The following is a 22,236-nucleotide window of genomic DNA, read 5'->3' on the forward strand; positions in this document are numbered from 1 at the left end:
CCTTACCCATCCTGATGAAAGAGTTGACTGTTTTCCCCCTCCACAGATGCTGCCTGACCTACTGAGTTCCTCCACGTGTGTGCACGTGTGCGTGGTGTGTCTGTGTGCGTGTGCAGAATGTGTGTCTGTGTGCGCGTGTGGTGTGTCTGTGTGTGCGCGTGCATGTGTCTGTGTGTGTGCAGTGTGTGTGTGGTGTGTCTGTGTGTGCACGTGTGGTGTGTCTGTGTGTGTGTGTGTGTGTGCAGTGTGTGTGTGGTGTGTCTGTGTGTGTGCAGTGCGTGTGTCTGTGTGTGTGTGTGTGCAGTGTGTCTGTGTGTGTGTGGTGTGTCTGTGTGTGCACGTGTGGTGTGTCTGTGTGCGCGTGCATGTGGTCTGTGTGTGTGCAGTGTGTGTGTGCAGTGCGTGTGTCTGTGTGTGTGTGGTGTGTCTGTGTGTGCACGTGTGGTGTGTCTGTGTGCACATGCATGTGTCTGTGTGCGCGCACGTGTGAAGATTACCAGCAGTTGCAGAATCTCTTGTGTTTAGATGGAGAAAGTCTTGTTGCAATGCACAGTGCTTCAGTCAAACCAGATCTGAAGTGAAGTTGCACTATGCTCTTCTCTGTAAGCAGGGAGAATCTCCCACACTGTGGAGTCACAGCACCCGCGACCTGGAATGAGGAGTTTTTCCGGGGGCGGGGAATGACTCCCCCGCTGCCAAAACCCACCATGATCTCCAGACCTGACCAATGCTATCCTTTAGGGTGCCATGGTAGTGCAGTAAATTAGCAGTTAGCATAATGCTATTACAGTGCCAGTGACTTGGCTTCAACTCCCACCAAAGGAGACTGTACATTCTCCCAACACCCACATGGGTTCTCTGGTTCCCTCGCACATCACAAAGGCGTATGTGTTAGCAGGCTAATCAGCCGTGCGGGTGTAATTGGGTAATGAGTGCTTGTTGGGCCAGAAGGGCCTGTTACTGTGGTGTGCCTGTTTATTTATTTGGAGATGCAGTGCAGAACAGGCCTTTCCAGATCAACAAGCTAGCCGCCCAGCAGCCCACCGATTTAACCTTGGCCTCATCACAGCACAATCTGCAATGACCAATTAACCTGCTACCCAGTACATCTTTTGACTGTGAGCAGAAACCAGAGCACCTGGACGAAAGCTACTAGCACACAGGAAGGAACATTCAAACTTCCTTAGGGAGGATGCCGGAATTGAACCCCAAGTTGTAATAGTGTTGTGCTAACTGCTACACTACTGTGATCCCCTCTAAATAAAATAAAATTTACTGCTAGAAAATTGATTAGACTAGGAATTTTATGCTTCAGTTCATGGAGAACATAACTGAGACAATACTGGCCAGTGTTGGCCTCCATATTCTGTATTCCCACAGCAGGGGACAGGTACGTCTGAAACTCCTTCCAGTCGGTATTAACACACCTCACACAATCAGTACACAGTATGCCCCATTCCCCGAATGTTTTTAGTGGAGATCAGGGTGCTGAAGCAGTAAACTGCGAAGGATATTTGTGCCATTCAGCACTGCTCTGCACAGACACGTTACCATTGCACCTTCCTGCTCCTCCGTCTGCTCACTGAAGATTCGCTTCCTCGTTCGGGCAAAGTTCTGGAACTGGAATATCCTGGCATAATCCCGGGGTAAGTTCTCCTTGGGATCCCACGGTGATGCCCGGAAGCTCTTCAGGCCTCTGTATTTCTGAAACCTGTGAAGTTTGCAGGAAATCATCAGGATACACAAAAAATAGCTACACCAGAGTAAGGGAAGTGCAGAAACCAAGGAAAAGTTGGCTGCTATGTTCCACCTTCCAACTGGAGACACACACCTTCCCTTCCAAAATGTGCAGAGGGACATTTTAGATCCAGCTGGTCAAGCAAGGTCTTGGCATTATCTCATGGCTGAGACTCCAGTCTGAAACTGCACTGGGACTATCGGTATGAATGCACACTCAAAGTGGCCACTTTATTAGGCACACCTGCTCATTATCTAATCAGCCAATCATGTGGCAACAATAATGCATGAAAGCATGCAGACATGTTCAAACGGTTCTGTCGCTGTTCAGACCAAACATCAGAAAAGGGAAGTCATGTAATCTAAGTGACTTTGACCATGGAACGATTGTTGGTGCCAGACGGGGTGGATTGAGTATTTCAGAAACTGCTGATCTCTTGCAACAAAGCCATCAATTCCATTATCCAAATCATTGAAACATACAACACATGTCATATTATCAGCTGATGTGTGCTTGGATTTTCAGAGGCCTTTGAGAAGGTGCCACCCATGAGGCTGATAACAAGCTACCATCCCATGGTATTACGCGAAAGATTCCAGCATGGATAAAGCAGTGGCTAACTGCAGAAGGCAAAGAGTGGGAATGAAAAGATTCTAAACGGAGAGAAAATACAAAAAACTGAGACAAAAGGGACTTGGGAGTCCTTGTGCAGGGTTCCCTAAAGATGAATTTGCAAATTGAGTCTGTGGTGAGAAAGACAAATGCAATGTTAGCATTCATTTCAAGAGGACAAGAATATAAAAGCAAGGATGTAATGTTAAAACTTTATAAAGCACTGGTGAGGCCTCACTTGGGGTATGTGAGTAGGTTTGTCCCCCTTATCTTAGAAAGGATGTGCTGACACTGGAGAGGGTACAAATGAGGTCAACAAAAATGATTCCAGGGTTGCATGTCTTGTCATATGAAGAGTGTCTGATGGCTCTCGGCCTGTATTCACTGGAATTCAGAAGAATGAGAGCTGACCTCATTTGTAACTATTGAATGGCGAAAGGCTTGATAGAGCGAGTATGGAGAGGATGTGCCTATGGTGGGAGAGTCTACGACCAGAGGACACAGCCTCAGAATAGGGGGGTGTCCTTTTAGAATGGAGATGAGGAGGAATTTCTTTAGCTAAAGGGTGCTGAATCAATGGAATTCTTTACTACAGGCAGCTATGGAGGCCAAGTCTTTCCGTATATTTAAGGCAGAGGTTGATAGATTTTTGATCGGTCAGGACATGAAGGGATACGGGGAAAAGGCAGGAGATTGGGCTGAGAGGAAAATTAGATCAGCCATGATGAAATGGTGGAGCAGAGTCAATGGGCCAAATGGCTTAATTCTGCTCCTCCATCTGATAGTAAAAAGAATCAGTCCCAACACAGAACCCTGTGGAACACCACTAGTCACTAGCAGCCAACCAGAAAAGGCTCCCTTTATTTCCACTCTTTGCCTCCTGCCAATCAGCTACTGCTTTATCTATGCAGGAGTCTCTAGAGTTTACAGAGAATGGTGCGTAAAAAAAATAATCCAGTGAGTGGCATTTCTGTGGGTGATAATGCCTTGTTAATGAGAGGTCAGAGACTAGTTCAAGCTGATAGGAAGGCAACAGTAACTCAAATAACCACACATTACAACAGTAGCATGGGGATGAGCATCTCTAAATGCACAACACATCAAACCTTGAAGTAGATGGGCTACAGCAGCAGAAGACTACACAGTAGCTGATTTATTAGGTACAAGTGGTAGCTAATGAAATGGCCTTTGAGTGCATATACTAGAATCTCTTAAGGGGGTTACCCTTCCTGCAGTGAACAGTCAGATCAGCAGAAAAGGTCGTTAGCTGCAGTCTACCATCACTATTCAACAAAGGGACAGGAAAAAATCGTTGCGGACACTACCTACCCAACAAACCAGATTTTCCCTTGTGGAAAGGACATAGGGCTAGTGAAATAAAGGCTCCATCCCCAGGCAGTTAATCTAATCAACCATTCTAGATACCCCCTCCCACCCTTATCTATTACCCCATCACTGCACTACACTGTAAACAATTTAAACCACTATTTATCATGCTGCTTACTTTGTAAATGATAGTATTTGCGTGTGTATTGAATAAGTGCTGAAGGTTTTTTGTTGCATGTCACATGGTGACCCACACACCACAGCAAACTCCGTACACCTGCGGCAAATGATCATCCAGGCAATGTAAAAGGTGACATTGCCAACTGAAAGAGGGTGGCAAGAGCTTCTTAGATGCAGCTCATGAAAAAATGGAGGAGCAAGGGAAATCAGTGGTGATTCTGAGAGACATAAAACAGTGCAGTTGACGGAACCTGGACAAGAGAGAATGCAGAAAGTACTCAGCAGGTTAGGTAGTACCTGTGGAGAAAGAATACCCAAAGCAACATTTGTCAATATCTACACAAGCACAGTCTTGTTGTCTCCACAGATCTGAGGAAGGGTCTCAGCCAAAACACTATTCATTCCTCCCTGACCTGCTGGGTTCCTCCAGCATTTTGTGTGTTCCTCTGATTTTCCAGCATTGGCAGTATCTCATGTCTCTAATTTGTCTCGCCACAGATGCTGCCTGACTTGTTGAGTTCCCCCAGCATTCCTTTTCACTGGATTTCCAGCAATATTTTGTGACCGTATGCACTGGATTGCAATTATATGTGCTGTGTGCAGCTATACGAACTGTGTTTTGACCTTGGCCCTAGTTTTGTTTAGCTCCATACCTGTGTATGGTTGAGTGACAATGAACTTGAATAAAATGTTACTGTTACACACGGTTGCGTAGAGAGCCTGGCCTGAGACAAAGTGGAATTGGTCTTTTCTCACTAGGATTTAGATGAAAGAAAGTCAGTCTAAAGGGGATATAGAGAGGCTTCTTTCTCAATCTGAACAGTCACAGGATTTTTAAAGGAGACAAACAATTTCTTTATCTAAAGGTTTATAACTTATATCCAGAGGGTGGCGTGGCAGCATAGCATGACTGCAGCACCGGTGACCCAGGTATTCCTGCCACTGTCCGTAAGGAGTTGGTATATTCTCTCTGCCACTGGGGCTTCCTCCGGGTGCTCTGCTTTCCTCCCACATTCCAAACTTGTAAAGGTCAGTAGGTTAAGTGGTTCCATCGGCATAATTGGGCAGTGTGGACTCATTGGGTGAGAAGGGCCGGTTACCAGCTCTAAAGAAACAAACAAGTTCCACCACCACTCTGTTTAAAAGCAGGATTGTGTGCACCAGGGTGTCACTTGTCCATGGTAAGCAGACACTAAACGATTGAGACAACTGCCCCCGGCACCCAGTACCTGACTCTTGCAGCTACATCCTTTGGAGTGTCCACTTCATCAGGGAACATTTCATCCATCCGTTCCTGTTTGTACTTTTCTAGCATCTCCTCCTCCTCAGCTTCGTCAATCTTCTCATCGTAATTGTCATCACGGACACTCTCAGGCAAAGTCATGGTTTCACATTCATCCACAGCTTCCCCTTCATCGTCACTCTCATCGCTGGCCTGAAGAGAGAGAATATTGGCAGTACTGACGAAGGCCAGGTTGGAGCCAGTCAATGAGACCCAGACACAAAGCCCTCACTCCAGAAGTTTCAGACTGAGCCCTCCAATGCAGGAGGGGCTGTCTGTCCTGAAACTGTTCTGCCCAGTCTTCCCTAATTCCAGATGATGGATGTAATGCACCCAGAAGTTACCTACCTGTGACACAGCGTCTCCCATCAGCTCTTCCTCTTCCATCTCGTCACCACTTTCTTCCTCCTTGTCCACATCTTCCTCATCATCCAGAATCCAGGCAGCCTGGTAGTCTGATGTGCCTTTTGGGACCCTTCGAACGATCTTCCTGCTTTCCCTCAGTGCATCTAAATCAGCCAAATTGGCAGAGCTATGAATGGGCATTGAAGGCTTTGAGTCAAAGAGAGCACAGCTCACCTACAACCCACAATTCAGGACCAACGCGTTAATGCTGGTGTAACCCAGCCACGAGACCAGCCTGAGGCAAAGACTGTTTGCCTGGATCACTGCTGACAGTTTAGGGGCAGGGGGTTGGGGGGTAATGAGAGGTGGGTGGGTTGGAGTTAATTATACAGGCTAGAAAGACAAACAAGAACATGTTAATCCTTAATAAAACTCCGCCATTGGTATCACAGACACAAGAGATTCTTCAGATGCTGGAAATCCAGAGTAACACACAAAATGCTGGAGGAACTCAGCAGGCCAGGCAGCATCTATGGGAAAAGACAGTTAACGTTTCGTGCCAAGACCCTTTCAGATGACAGGTCTCCTGATGAAGGATCTAAGCCCGAAAGTCCTTTCCACAGATACTGACTGACCTGCTGGTTTCCTCCAGCATTTGGCAGGTGTCAATGGCATCCTGATTGGAGGCCTCCATAAATCTGTTAAATAAAGAAGAGGTTAGTGAGAAGCACACAGTTTGTACAAGGGCCCATGAGACAACTCTGTCACTCCACACTCCATAAATATGCAACGGGTTTAATAACTGCTGGTATCAAACATGATTGTCAACTCCAGTGAAAGTTTGTTGACCTGAAATGTTAACTTGGTCTCTGTCTCTCTCCCCATGGATGTTATCTGACCAGCTGAGCATTTTCAACCATTTCAGATTTCAGTAGCACAAATTGCCAATTTTCATTGATTCTATCAACATTCGAATTCAACATTTCCTCTTCGCTCTCAACTCTACCTTAATCCCATCACCCGGATTTAATTATTTGTTAAAACTTTCATCACTCTTCCAGAGAAATATCTGGAAAATTACCATATTTACAAGTTTGTGGTGAGGTTCAAGCCAAGGGAATTCACTGTAAGTCCATAAATAAACAATAGTTATTAAATGATCTCTAATGAACTTGAGTCATGGTAAAGGGTCTCGGCCTGAAACATTGACTGTTTACTCCTGTTCACAGATACTGGCTGACCTGCATTTGGTGTCTTGTCCAAGATTTCCAGCACCTGCAGAATCTTTTGTGTCTAATGAAGTTGTGACGAGCAGGCTTCTGATGAACATTCTCTGGCTGCCTGGGACACATGACATCACACAACAAAGCAGCCCACTATCCTCCATCCAAAACACTCCTGCATATATCTACATCTGTAAAATGCTGACAATACCTCCCAAACCGACAGACCCTACCATCAAGATGGGAAAGGACTCGGAGACGCAAGGGAATATTACCATGTAGAGTCACCCACTATCCTGATTAGGAAACGTATAACTGGTCAATAATCACTAATGTCTCTAACTCCTTCGCCAACGTCACCATAGAAGCACATTCACAAGAAGGGTGGCAGCAGTCACGAGGAGATTCGCCACTTTCTGCTGCAGCAGTTAGTGGTAGACAACTCAAAAAAGAAGAGTGAAACGTGTTTGCAGCGTGCCCAGTACACACCGTCGGCCTCCCTCAGCTCCTCATCCGTCGGCCAGGTCTGCTCCCCTTCCATTGGGTCAGGGACCACCTCCAACTCCAATGATTCTTGCTTGCTGCAGTCTGCTTTCATCAGAACTTTCACATCTTCTTCCATCTCGCAGGAAGCATCCTAAAATCAGAACAAGGGCTTAATCGTTAGTAATCAATCAATCTCACCCCAAAACCAGGAGCATTTATTAATAACAACATTATTCAGAGAATCAGCAACAGCCTGAATCCATAAGACCATGAACATCTAGGAGCAGAATTAGACCATTCAGCTCATCGTGTCCGCTCCGAGATTCCATCATTATCCCTCTCAACCCCACTCCCCTGCCTTTGACACCTTGACTGATCACCTCCATTAACCTGGCCTCCACAGCAGTCTATAGCAATGAATTCCACAGATTCACCACGCTCCAGCCTAAGAAATTCTTCTTCATCTCTGTTCCAAAGGGATGTCCTTTTTGAGGCTGTGCCACGTGGTCCTAGACTCCCCCACTATAGGAAACATCCTCTCCACATCCACTCTATCTAGGCCTTTCAATATTTGATAGGTTTCAATGAGATCCTCCCTCATTCTTCTATCCGCTCTCACTCCCTGCAGGAGGTTAACCCTCACCCATCCCATCCGCTCCCACTCCCTGCAGGAGGTTAACCCTCACCCATCCCATCCGCTCCCACTCCCTGCAGGACGTTAACCCTCACCCATCCCATCCGCTCCCACTCCCTGCAGGAGGTTAACCCTCACCCATCCCATCCGCTCTCACTCCCTGCAGGAGGTTAACCCTCACCCATCCCATCCGCTCTCACTCCCTGCAGGACGTTAACCCTCACCCATCCCATCCGCTCCCACTCCCTGCAGGAGGTTAACCCTCACCCATCCCATCCGCTCTCACTCCCTGCAGGACGTTAACCCTCACCCATCCCATCCGCTCTCACTCCCTGCAGGACGTTAACCCTCACCCATCCCATCCGCTCTCACTCCCTGCAGGACGTTAACCCTCACCCATCCCATCCGCTCTCACTCCCTGCAGGAGGTTAACCCTCACCCATCCCATCCGCTCTCACTCCCTGCAGGACGTTAACCCTCACCCATCCCATCCGCTCTCACTCCCTGCAGGAGGTTAACCCTCACCCATCCCATCCGCTCTCACTCCCTGCAGGAGGTTAACCCTCACCCATCCCATCCGCTCCCACTCCCTGCAGGAGGTTAACCCTCACCCATCCCATCCGCTCCCACTCCCTGCAGGAGGTTAACCCTCACCCATCCCATCCGCTCTCACTCCCTGCAGGACGTTAACCCTCACCGATCCCATCCGCTCTCACTCCCTGCAGGACGTTAACCCTCACCCATCCCATCCGCTCTCACTCCCTGCAGGAGGTTAACCCTCACCCATCCCATCCGCTCCCACTCCCTGCAGGAGGTTAACCCTCACCCATCCCATCCGCTCTCACCCCCTGCAGGAGGTTAACCCTCACCCATCCCATCCGCTCTCACTCCCTGCAGGAGCTTAACCCTCACCCATCCCATCCGCTCTCACTCCCTGCAGGAGGTTAACCCTCACCCATCCCATCCGCTCTCACTCCCTGCAGGACGTTAACCCTCACCCATCCCATCCGCTCTCACTCCCTGCAGGACGTTAACCCTCACCCATCCCATCCGCTCTCACTCCCTGCAGGACATTAACCCTCACCCATCCCATCCGCTCTCACTCCCTGCAGGAGGTTAACCCTCACCCATCCCATCAGCTCTCACTCCCTGCAGGACATTAACCCTCACCCATCCCATCCGCTCTCACTCCCTGCAGGAGGTTAACCCTCACCCATCCCATCAGCTCTCACTCCCTGCAGGACGTTAACCCTCACCCATCCTATCCGCTCTCACTCCCTGCAGGACGTTAACCCTCACCCATCCCATCCGCTCTCACTCCCTGCAGGACGTTAACCCTCACCCATCTCATCCGCTCTCACTCCCTGCAGGACGTTAACCCTCACCCATCCCATCCGCTCTCACTCCCTGCAGGTTAACCCTCACCCATCCCATCCGCTCTCACTCCCTGCAGGAGGTTAACCCTCACCCATCCCATCCGCTCTCACTCCCTGCAGGACGTTAACCCTCACCCATCCCATCCGCTCTCACTCCCTGCAGGACGTTAACCCTCACCCATCCCATCCGCTCTCACTCCCTGCAGGAGGTTAACCCTCACCCATCCCATCCACTCTCACTCCCTGCAGGACGTTAACCCTCACCCATCCCATCCGCTCTCACTCCCTGCAGGAGGTTAACCCTCACCCATCCCATCCACTCTCACTCCCTGCAGGAGGTTAACCCTCACCCATCTCATCCGCTCTCACTCCCTGCAGGTTAACCCTCACCCATCCCATCCGCTCTCACTCCCTGCAGGTTAACCCTCACCCATCCCATCCGCTCTCACTCCCTGCAGGAGGTTAACCCTCACCCATCCCATCCACTCTCACTCCCTGCAGGAGGTTAACCCTCACCCATCCCATCCGCTCTCACTCCCTGCAGGACATTAACCCTCACCCATCCCATCCGCTCTCACTCCCTGCAGGAGGTTAACCCTCACCCATCCCATCAGCTCTCACTCCCTGCAGGACGTTAACCCTCACCCATCCTATCCGCTCTCACTCCCTGCAGGACGTTAACCCTCACCCATCCCATCCGCTCTCACTCCCTGCAGGACGTTAACCCTCACCCATCTCATCCGCTCTCACTCCCTGCAGGACGTTAACCCTCACCCATCCCATCCGCTCTCACTCCCTGCAGGTTAACCCTCACCCATCCCATCCGCTCTCACTCCCTGCAGGAGGTTAACCCTCACCCATCCCATCCGCTCTCACTCCCTGCAGGACGTTAACCCTCACCCATCCCATCCGCTCTCACTCCCTGCAGGACGTTAACCCTCACCCATCCCATCCGCTCTCACTCCCTGCAGGAGGTTAACCCTCACCCATCCCATCCACTCTCACTCCCTGCAGGACGTTAACCCTCACCCATCCCATCCGCTCTCACTCCCTGCAGGAGGTTAACCCTCACCCATCCCATCCACTCTCACTCCCTGCAGGAGGTTAACCCTCACCCATCTCATCCGCTCTCACTCCCTGCAGGTTAACCCTCACCCATCCCATCCGCTCTCACTCCCTGCAGGTTAACCCTCACCCATCCCATCCGCTCTCACTCCCTGCAGGACGTTAACCCTCACCCATCCCATCCGCTCTCACTCCCTGCAGGACATTAACCCTCACCCATCCCATCCGCTCTCACTCCCTGCAGGAGGTTAACCCTCACCCATCCCATCAGCTCTCACTCCTTGCAGGACGTTAACCCTCACCCATCCTATCCGCTCTCACTCCCTGCAGGACGTTAACCCTCACCCATCCCATCCGCTCTCACTCCCTGCAGGACGTTAACCCTCACCCATCACATCCGCTCTCACTCCCTGCAGGACGTTAACCCTCACCCATCCCATCCGCTCTCACTCCCTGCAGGTTAACCCTCACCCATCCCATCCGCTCTCACTCCCTGCAGGAGGTTAACCCTCACCCATCCCATCCGCTCTCACTCCCTGCAGGACGTTAACCCTCACCCATCCCATCCGCTCTCACTCCCTGCAGGACGTTAACCTTCACCCATCCCATCCGCTCTCACTCCCTGCAGGAGGTTAACCCTCACCCATCCCATCCACTCTCACTCCCTGCAGGACGTTAACCCTCACCCATCCCATCCGCTCTCACTCCCTGCAGGAGGTTAACCCTCACCCATCCCATCCACTCTCACTCCCTGCAGGAGGTTAACCCTCACCCATCTCATCCGCTCTCACTCCCTGCAGGTTAACCCTCACCCATCCCATCCGCTCTCACTCCCTGCAGGTTAACCCTCACCCATCCCATCCGCTCTCACTCCCTGCAGGAGGTTAACCCTCACCCATCCCATCCACTCTCACTCCCTGCAGGAGGTTAACCCTCACCCATCCCATCCGCTCCCACTCCCTGCAGGAGGTTAACCCTCACCCATCCCATCCGCTCTCACTCCCTGCAGGACGTTAACCCTCACCGATCCCATCCGCTCTCACTCCCTGCAGGACGTTAACCCTCACCCATCCCATCCGCTCTCACTCCCTGCAGGAGGTTAACCCTCACCCATCCCATCCGCTCCCACTCCCTGCAGGAGGTTAACCCTCACCCATCCCATCCGCTCTCACCCCCTGCAGGAGGTTAACCCTCACCCATCCCATCCGCTCTCACTCCCTGCAGGAGCTTAACCCTCACCCATCCCATCCGCTCTCACTCCCTGCAGGAGGTTAACCCTCACCCATCCCATCCGCTCTCACTCCCTGCAGGACGTTAACCCTCACCCATCCCATCCGCTCTCACTCCCTGCAGGACGTTAACCCTCACCCATCCCATCCGCTCTCACTCCCTGCAGGAGGTTAACCCTCACCCATCCCATCCGCTCTCACTCCCTGCAGGACGTTAACCCTCACCCATCCCATCCGCTCTCACTCCCTGCAGGACATTAACCCTCACCCATCCCATCCGCTCTCACTCCCTGCAGGAGGTTAACCCTCACCCATCCCATCAGCTCTCACTCCCTGCAGGACGTTAACCCTCACCCATCCTATCCGCTCTCACTCCCTGCAGGAGGTTAACCCTCACCCATCCCATCAGCTCTCACTCCCTGCAGGACGTTAACCCTCACCCATCCTATCCGCTCTCACTCCCTGCAGGACGTTAACCCTCACCCATCCCATCCGCTCTCACTCCCTGCAGGACGTTAACCCTCACCCATCTCATCCGCTCTCACTCCCTGCAGGACGTTAACCCTCACCCATCCCATCCGCTCTCACTCCCTGCAGGTTAACCCTCACCCATCCCATCCGCTCTCACTCCCTGCAGGAGGTTAACCCTCACCCATCCCATCCGCTCTCACTCCCTGCAGGACGTTAACCCTCACCCATCCCATCCGCTCTCACTCCCTGCAGGACGTTAACCCTCACCCATCCCATCCGCTCTCACTCCCTGCAGGAGGTTAACCCTCACCCATCCCATCCACTCTCACTCCCTGCAGGACGTTAACCCTCACCCATCCCATCCGCTCTCACTCCCTGCAGGAGGTTAACCCTCACCCATCCCATCCACTCTCACTCCCTGCAGGAGGTTAACCCTCACCCATCTCATCCGCTCTCACTCCCTGCAGGTTAACCCTCACCCATCCCATCCGCTCTCACTCCCTGCAGGTTAACCCTCACCCATCCCATCCGCTCTCACTCCCTGCAGGACGTTAACCCTCACCCATCCCATCCGCTCTCACTCCCTGCAGGAGGTTAACCCTCACCCATCCCATCCACTCTCACTCCCTGCAGGAGGTTAACCCTCACCCATCTCATCCGCTCTCACTCCCTGCAGGTTAACCCTCACCCATCCCATCCGCTCTCACTCCCTGCAGGTTAACCCTCACCCATCCCATCCGCTCTCACTCCCTGCAGGAGGTTAACCCTCACCCATCCCATCCACTCTCACTCCCTGCAGGAGGTTAACCCTCACCCATCCCATCCGCTCTCACTCCCTGCAGGACGTTAACCCTCACCCATCCCATCCGCTCTCACTCCCTGCAGGAGGTTAACCCTCACCCATCCCATCCGCTCTCACTCCCTGCAGGAGGTTAACCCTCACCCATCCCATCCGCTCTCACTCCCTGCAGGACGTTAACCCTCACCCATCCCACCCGCTCTCACACCCTGCAGGACGTTAACCCTCACCCATCCCATCCGCTCTCACTCCCTGCAGGAGGTTAACCCTCACCCATCTCATCCGCTCTCACTCCCTGCAGGAGGTTAACCCTCACCCATCCCATCCGCTCTCACTCCCTGCAGGACGTTAACCCTCACCCATCCCATCCGCTCTCACTCCCTGCAGGACGTTAACCCTCACCCATCCCATCCGCTCTCACTCCCTGCAGGAGGTTAACCCTCACCCATCCCATCCGCTCTCACTCCCTGCAGGTTAACCCTCACCCATCCCATCCGCTCTCACTCCCTGCAGGAGGTTAACCCTCACCCATCCCATCCGCTCTCACTCCCTGCAGGAGGTTAACCCTCACTCATCCCATCCGCTCTCACTCCCTGCAGGAGGTTAACCCTCACCCATCCCATCCGCTCTCACTCCCTGCAGGACGTTAACCCTCACCCATCCCATCCGCTCTCACTCCCTGCAGGACGTTAACCCTCACCCATCCCATCCGCTCTCACTCCCTGCAGGACGTTAACCCTCACCCATCCCATCCGCTCTCACTCCCTGCAGGAGGTTAACCCTCACCCATCCCATCCGCTCTCACTCCCTGCAGGAGGTTAACCCTCACCCATCCCATCCGCTCCCACTCCCTGCAGGACATTAACCCTCACCCATCCCATCCACTCTCACTCCCTGCAGGACGTTAACCCTCACCCATCCCATCCGCTCTCACTCCCTGCAGGAGGTTAACCCTCACCCATCCCATCCGCTCTCACTCCCTGCAGGAGGTTAACCCTCACCCATCCCATCCGCTCTCACTCCCTGCAGGAGGTTAACCCTCACCCATCCCATCCGCTCTCACTCCCTGCAGGACGTTAACCCTCACCCATCCCATCCGCTCTCACTCCCTGCAGGAGGTTAACCCTCACCCATCCCATCCACTCTCACTCCCTGCAGGAGGTTAACCCTCACCCATCTCATCCGCTCTCACTCCCTGCAGGTTAACCCTCACCCATCCCATCCGCTCTCACTCCCTGCAGGTTAACCCTCACCCATCCCATCCGCTCTCACTCCCTGCAGGAGGTTAACCCTCACCCATCCCATCCACTCTCACTCCCTGCAGGAGGTTAACCCTCACCCATCCCATCCGCTCTCACTCCCTGCAGGAGTTAACCCTCACCCATCCCATCCGCTCTCACTCCCTGCAGGAGTTAACCCTCACCCATCCCATCCGCTCTCACTCCCTGCAGGAGGTTAACCCTCACCCATCCCATCCGCTCTCACTCCCTGCAGGAGGTTAACCCTCACCCATCCCATCCGCTCTCACTCCCTGCAGGACGTTAACCCTCACCCATCCCATCCGCTCTCACTCCCTGCAGGAGGTTAACCCTCACCCATCCCATCCGCTCTCACTCCCTGCAGGAGGTTAACCCTCACCCATCCCATCCGCTCTCACCCCTGCAGGTTAACCCTCACCCATCCCATCCGCTCTCACTCCCTGCAGGTTAACCCTCACCCATCCCATCCGCTCTCACTCCCTGCAGGAGGTTAACCCTCACCCATCCCATCCGCTCTCACTCCCTGCAGGAGGTTAACCCTCACCCATCCCATCCGCTCTCACTCCCTGCAGGTTAACCCTCACCCATCCCATCCGCTCTCACTCCCTGCAGGAGGTTAACCCTCACCCATCCCATCCGCTCTCACTCCCTGCAGGAGGTTAACCCTCACCCATCCCATCCGCTCTCACTCCCTGCAGGACGTTAACCCTCACCCATCCCATCCGCTCTCACTCCCTGCAGGACGTTAACCCTCACCCATCCCATCCGCTCTCACTCCCTGCAGGACGTTAACCCTCACCCATCCCATCCGCTCTCACTCCCTGCAGGACGTTAACCCTCACCCATCCCATCCGCTCTCACTCCCTGCAGGACGTTAACCCTCACCCATCCCATCCGCTCTCACTCCCTGCAGGACGTTAACCCTCACCCATCCCATCCGCTCTCACTCCCTGCAGGACGTTAACCCTCACCCATCCCATCCGCTCTCACTCCCTGCAGGAGGTTAACCCTCACCCATCCCATCCGCTCTCACTCCCTGCAGGAGGTTAACCCTCACCCATCCCATCCGCTCTCACTCCCTGCAGGTTAACCCTCACCCATCCCATCCGCTCTCACTCCCTGCAGGAGGTTAACCCTCACCCATCCCATCCGCTCTCACTCCCTGCAGGAGGTTAACCCTCACCCATCCCATCCGCTCTCACTCCCTGCAGGAGGTTAACCCTCACCCATCCCATCCGCTCTCACTCCCTGCAGGAGGTTAACCCTCACCCATCCCATCCGCTCTCACTCCCTGCAGGAGGTTAACCCTCACCCATCCCATCCGCTCTCACTCCCTGCAGGACGTTAACCCTCACCCATCCCATCCGCTCTCACTCCCTGCAGGACGTTAACCCTCACCCATCCCATCCGCTCTCACTCCCTGCAGGAGGTTAACCCTCACCCATCCCATCCGCTCTCACTCCCTGCAGGTTAACCCTCACCCATCCCATCCGCTCTCACTCCCTGCAGGTTAACCCTCACCCATCCCATCCGCTCTCACTCCCTGCAGGAGGTTAACCCTCACCCATCCCATCCGCTCTCACTCCCTGCAGGAGGTTAACCCTCACCCATCCCATCCGCTCTCACTCCCTGCAGGAGTTAACCCTCACCATCCCATCCGCTCTCACTCCCTGCAGGAGGTTAACCCTCACCCATCCCATCCGCTCTCACTCCCTGCAGGAGGTTAACCCTCACCCATCCCATCCGCTCTCACTCCCTGCAGGACGTTAACCCTCACCCATCCCATCCGCTCTCACTCCCTGCAGGACGTTAACCCTCACCCATCCCATCCGCTCTCACTCCCTGCAGGAGGTTAACCCTCACCCATCCCATCCGCTCTCACTCCCTGCAGGAGGTTAACCCTCACCCATCCCATCCGCTCTCACTCCCTGCAGGACTTAACCCTCACCCATCCCATCCGCTCTCACTCCCTGCAGGACGTTAACCCTCACCCATCCCATCCGCTCTCACTCCCTGCAGGAGGTTAACCCTCACCCATCCCATCCGCTCTCACTCCCTGCAGGAGGTTAACCCTCACCCATCCCATCCGCTCTCACTCCCTGCAGGAGGTTAACCCTCACCCATCCCATCCGCTCTCACTCCCTGCAGGACGTTAACCCTCACCCATCCCATCCGCTCTCACTCCCTGCAGGAGGTTAACCCTCACCCATCCCATCCGCTCTCACTCCCTGCAGGAGGTTAACCCTCACCCATCCCATCCGCTCTCACTCCCTGCAGGAGTTAACCCTCACCCATCCCATCCGCTCTCACTCCCTGCAGGAGTTAACCCTCACCCATCCCATCCGCTCTCACTCCCTGCAGGAGGTTAACCCTCACCCATCCCATCCACTCTCACTCCCTGCAGGAGGTTAACCCTCACCCATCCCATCCGCTCTCACTCCCTGCAGGACGTTAACCCTCACCCATCCCATCCGCTCTCACTCCCTGCAGGAGGTTAACCCTCACCCATCCCATCCGCTCTCACTCCCTGCAGGAGGTTAACCCTCACCCATCCCATCCGCTCTCACTCCCTGCAGGACGTTAACCCTCACCCATCCCATCCGCTCTCACTCCCTGCAGGACGTTAACCCTCACCCATCCCATCCGCTCTCACTCCCTGCAGGAGGTTAACCCTCACCCATCCCATCCGCTCTCACTCCCTGCAGGAGGTTAACCCTCACCCATCCCATCCGCTCTCACTCCCTGCAGGTTAACCCTCACCCATCCCATCCGCTCTCACTCCCTGCAGGAGGTTAACCCTCACCCATCCCATCCGCTCTCACTCCCTGCAGGAGGTTAACCCTCACCCATCCCATCCGCTCTCACTCCCTGCAGGAGGTTAACCCTCACCCATCCCATCCGCTCTCACTCCCTGCAGGAGGTTAACCCTCACCCATCCCATCCGCTCTCACTCCCTGCAGGAGGTTAACCCTCACCCATCCCATCCGCTCTCACTCCCTGCAGGAGGTTAACCCTCACCCATCCCATCCGCTCTCACTCCCTGCAGGACGTTAACCCTCACCCATCCCATCCGCTCTCACTCCCTGCAGGACGTTAACCCTCACCCATCCCATCCGCTCTCACTCCCTGCAGGAGTTAACCCTCACCCATCCCATCCGCTCTCACTCCCTGCAGGACGTTAACCCTCACCCATCCCACCGCTCTCACCCCTGCAGGTTAACCCTCACCCATCCCATCCGCTCTCACTCCCTGCAGGAGGTTAACCCTCACCCATCCCATCCGCTCTCACTCCCTGCAGGTTAACCCTCACCCATCCCATCCGCTCTCACTCCCTGCAGGTTAACCCTCACCCATCCCATCCGCTCTCACTCCCTGCAGGAGGTTAACCCTCACCCATCCCATCCGCTCTCACTCCCTGCAGGAGGTTAACCCTCACCCATCCCATCCGCTCTCACTCCCTGCAGGAGGTTAACCCTCACCATCCCATCCGCTCTCACTCCCTGCAGGAGGTTAACCCTCACTCATCCCATCCGCTCTCACTCCCTGCAGGAGGTTAACCCTCACCCATCCCATCCGCTCTCACTCCCTGCAGGACGTTAACCCTCACCCATCCCATCCGCTCTCACTCCCTGCAGGACGTTAACCCTCACCCATCCCATCCGCTCTCACTCCCTGCAGGACGTTAACCCTCACCCATCCCATCCGCTCTCACTCCCTGCAGGACGTTAACCCTCACCCATCCCATCCGCTCTCACTCCCTGCAGGACGTTAACCCTCACCCATCCCATCCGCTCTCACTCCCTGCAGGACGTTAACCCTCACCCATCCCATCCGCTCTCACTCCCTGCAGGACGTTAACCCTCACCCATCCCATCCGCTCTCACTCCCTGCAGGAGGTTAACCCTCACCCATCCCATCCGCTCTCACTCCCTGCAGGAGGTTAACCCTCACCCATCCCATCCGCTCCCACTCCCTGCAGGACATTAACCCTCACCCATCCCATCCACTCTCACTCCCTGCAGGACGTTAACCCTCACCCATCCCATCCGCTCTCACTCCCTGCAGGAGGTTAACCCTCACCCATCCCATCCGCTCTCACTCCCTGCAGGAGGTTAACCCTCACCCATCCCATCCGCTCTCACTCCCTGCAGGAGGTTAACCCTCACCCATCCCATCCGCTCTCACTCCCTGCAGGACGTTAACCCTCACCCATCCCATCCGCTCTCACTCCCTGCAGGAGGTTAACCCTCACCCATCCCATCCGCTCCCACTCCCTGCAGGACGTTAACCGTCACCCATCCCATCCGCTCTCACTCCCTGCAGGACGTTAACCCTCACCCATCCCATCCGCTCTCACTCCCTGCAGGAGGTTAACCCTCACCCATCCCATCCGCTCTCACTCCCTGCAGGTTAACCCTCACCCATCCCATCCGCTCCCACTCCCTGCAGGTTAACCCTCACCCATCCCATCCGCTCTCACTCCCTGCAGGAGGTTAACCCTCACCCATCCCATCCACTCTCACTCCCTGCAGGTTAACCCTCACCCATCCCATCCGCTCTCACTCCCTGCAGGACGTTAACCCTCACCCATCCCATCCGCTCTCACTCCCTGCAGGACGTTAACCCTCACCCATCCCATCCGTTCTCACTCCCTGCAGGACGTTAACCCTCACCCATCCCATCCGCTCTCACTCCCTGCAGGACGTTAACCCTCACCCATCCCATCCGCTCTCACTCCCTGCAGGACGTTAACCCTCACCCATCCCATCCACTCTCACTCCCTGCAGGAGGTTAACCCTCACCCATCCCATCCGCTCTCACCTCAGCACCTGCTGTTTTCTTTGTGACTCTGGGGTTCAGGGGCATGGGATCAGGTGGCCCATCAACCTGGCTCATCTGAAAGTCACCGTGTCCAACAATGTACACCAGCTTATTGACATCGAGAGGTTTCCCTCGGACGTAGCCTGTCACCTTCAGCGTTCCCACGAGGCCACTCTCCTCACTGGCTTCAAATGCCACGTGCTGAGCCAGTAAATAGGAACGGTGGTGTCGATAGGACAGCTGCCTCTGCTTCTGGTCGCCCATGTGTCTGATGAGCTGAACGGCTTCCTGCTCAGTGTCCAGGTGAAAGGGCTTGGCGTCGAGAAACCGTCGCTCCAAAATCCTGCTCAGATTCCTCTTGGCATCAGCCCTCTTCTTGGTGGGAAGGTCATTAACTCCCTGAACCACAAACACTGCGGAGGAACAGTTAGTTAGAGGTGTGGGACCCTCCTGACAGAAACTCATGTTACCAGATTTGTTCACACCCCCTGAAGTCAGTCCTGCTCTAACAACCTACAACACGGTGCTCCTTGAAGCCAATTTTAATCCAAACACAGCCGGTTTCCTTTCCCACAAGGGGGCAGCATACAGGTTTGTATCTACGGAAAGGAATAAACAGTTGGCAGTCCCAGACAAGTTCAGGATCAAGTCTCATCCTGAATTTCCAAGTGTTTATTATTCTTCATAAATGCTGCCTGATCTGCTGAGTTTTTCCAGCATATTGTGCATGTTACTCTGGATTTCCAACATCTTCAGAATTTTCTGTGTTTATTTTTCCAAATTTTAACTGTAATTACATGTTACATTGTGCCAGACATATTAGGGACTTTGAAGAGACTCTTAAGTACGCACACAGATGAAAGAAAAATGGAGGCTACACAGGAAGGAAGGGCGAGGTTGATCTTAGGGCAGGTTAAAGGGTCATCACAACGTTGTGGGCCAAAGAACCTGTACTGTACTGTAATGTTCTATTCATTGTCATTTCTTACGATACTCTTTGTGGCTTAAAACATTGAAGAATTGAATGCCTAAACCCATCATTATACACTGGATTTAGATCGAACTATTGCACTCTCCATTTGTTTGAGAAACTCAATCATGCTGTGATCACTCTTTCCAAGTGTAATTTGCCTAAACAAAGGAGACTACAGCAGGATGAGGGAGGAGTTGGACAGGGTACACTGGGAGCACAGGCTACATGGTGAGATGCTTGAGGAACAGTGGAAGACTTTCAAAGAGATTTTTCACGGTGCTCAACAAAAGCGTATATCAGTTAAAAGCAAGGACAGTAAGGATGGGGAGAGCCCACCTTGGATAACTGAGGAAATAAAGCATTGAACGGAAAGTTTGTGCGTACAAAGTTGCCAAGGGTAGTTGGAAACTAGAAGAATGGGAAAACTTTGAAAAGGAACAAAGACCACGAAGCGAGCAATAAAGAAAGGGAAGATAGATTATGAAAACAAAACAAGCACAAAATATAAAAACCGATTGTAGAAATTTTTATAATTATATAAAGCGGAAAAGGGTGACCATAGTGAATGTGGAGGACGAGAAGGGGGAATTGATATTGGGTAATAAGGAAATGGCCAAGGCTTTGAATGACTATTTTGTGTCAGTTTTCACTGTGGAGGACATATCTAACATGCCAAAGAGAGATAATATGGATGTGATGGGAGGTGAGGGCCTCAATACAATGGTTATCACTAAAGAGGTAGTGCTGAGCAAACTTGTGGGCCGAAAGAGAGACAAGTCCCTGGTCCTGATGGAATGCATCCCAGGGTACTGAAAGAAATGGCAGAGGTTATAGTTGAGGCTTTGGTGATAATTTACCAAACTTCTCCGGACTCTGGGCAGGTCCTGGTGGATTGGAAGACTGTCAATTTCACACCACTGTTCAAAAAAGGACGTAGGCCAAAGGTAGGTAGCTATGGGCCAGTTAGTTTAACATCTGTAGTTAGGAAAATGCTTGAAGCTGCTATTGAAGAAGAAATAGTGAGGCATCTGGAAAGAAATGGATCCACCAGGCAGACGTAGCACGGATTCAGCAAAGGCAGGTCCTGTTTGATAAACTTCCTGGAGTTCTTTGAGGATATAACGAGTGGATAGAGGGGAACAGATGGACGTTATTTACTTAGATTTCCAGAAGGCATTCAATAAGGTACCACATAAAAAACTTATCCTTAAGATAACAAAGCATAGAGTTGGGGGTGATGTATGGATAGAAAGCAGGGAGTTGGGACACACGGGTGTTTCTCTGGTTGGCAATCAGTGGTGAATGGTGTGCCACAGGGGTCAGTGCTGGGCCTGCAAATGTTAACGATATACATTAACGATCTGGAAGAGGGGACCGAGTGTAGTGTATCCAAGTTTGCTGATCATACTAAATTGCGTAGAAAAGCAAATTGTGCAGAGGATACAGAGAGTCTGCAGAGACTTATAGATAGGTTAAGTGACCTGATAGAGGTGTGTAAAATGACGAGAGGCACTGATTGTGTGGGTAGCCAGAGGCTTTTTCCCCAGGGCTGAAATAGCTAACATGAGGGGATACAGTTTTAAGGTGCTTGTAAGTAGGTACAGAGGGGATGTCAGGGGTAAGTTTGTTTTTTTTATACACAGAGTGGTGGGTGTGTGGAATGCACTGCTAGCGACGGTGGTAGAGGTGGATACAATAGGATCTTTTAAGATAGGTACATGGAGATTAGGAAAATAGAGGGCCATGCGGTAGGGCAATTCTAGGCAGTTTCTTGACTAGGTTACATGACTGACACAACATTGTGGGCTGAAGGGCCTGTAATGTGCTGTAGATTTCTATGCTCTATTATGTGAGTTAACTCCAGATCTCCAGCAAGTGCAGTCTACTGTGTCGATATAATGACTGACCCTCCCAGTCCTCAGCAGAACCAAAATGAATCCACATACCATGGCTGGGGAAGCCCTGGGCAAGCAGACAGGAGAGACAGAAGTCCCCGTAACTGTCCCATCCCTCATACGGATCCAGTACAAACATCAGCGTGTCAGCTACCTTGGCCAGGTCAAGAACCGCATGAATGTCACCTAAAATAGAACAGAAAAGCAGAGCAGTAAGTTCAGCTCGGAACACAACTGCCCTGAACCACAATTCTCAAAGCCCAAACTGAACCCATCACACAAATCTTTCATGGGAATTCCTCACATTTACACCTCTCCAATTTCTTACAGCCAGAATCAAGTTTATTATTGCTGACGTATCACGGGAAAGTTGTTGTTTTGCGGCCGCAGCACAATGCACTACATAGAGTACAGTACAAATTACAGAGAAAATAAACAGCGTAAAACAGGGACAGAACACTGGGGGAGTGATCACAAACCATTCAGAAATCTGATGGCAGAGGGAAAGAAGCTGTTCCTGAA

General features: G+C 52.8%; 1 protein-coding gene across 1 annotated transcript in view; it reads right to left on the minus strand.

Moving 5' to 3' along the window:
• The window catches only part of tsr1 (TSR1 ribosome maturation factor), a 45,111-nt gene that overhangs the window by 14,731 nt on the left and 8,144 nt on the right, over window positions 1–22,236 (minus strand). The window contains exons 4-9 of the mRNA XM_063031193.1: window positions 21,766–21,900; window positions 18,847–19,259; window positions 7,196–7,343; window positions 5,487–5,647; window positions 5,086–5,291; window positions 1,552–1,711 (exon numbers count right to left, since the gene is read on the minus strand). Of these exons, the coding sequence (XP_062887263.1) occupies window positions 1,552–1,711; window positions 5,086–5,291; window positions 5,487–5,647; window positions 7,196–7,343; window positions 18,847–19,259; window positions 21,766–21,900 (1,223 nt within the window). The remainder of the gene's footprint in view (window positions 1–1,551; window positions 1,712–5,085; window positions 5,292–5,486; window positions 5,648–7,195; window positions 7,344–18,846; window positions 19,260–21,765; window positions 21,901–22,236) is intronic.

The sequence above is a fragment of the Mobula hypostoma genome, chromosome 23 (genome assembly GCF_963921235.1).
Source record: "Mobula hypostoma chromosome 23, sMobHyp1.1, whole genome shotgun sequence".
NCBI lineage: Eukaryota > Metazoa > Chordata > Chondrichthyes > Myliobatiformes > Myliobatidae > Mobula > Mobula hypostoma.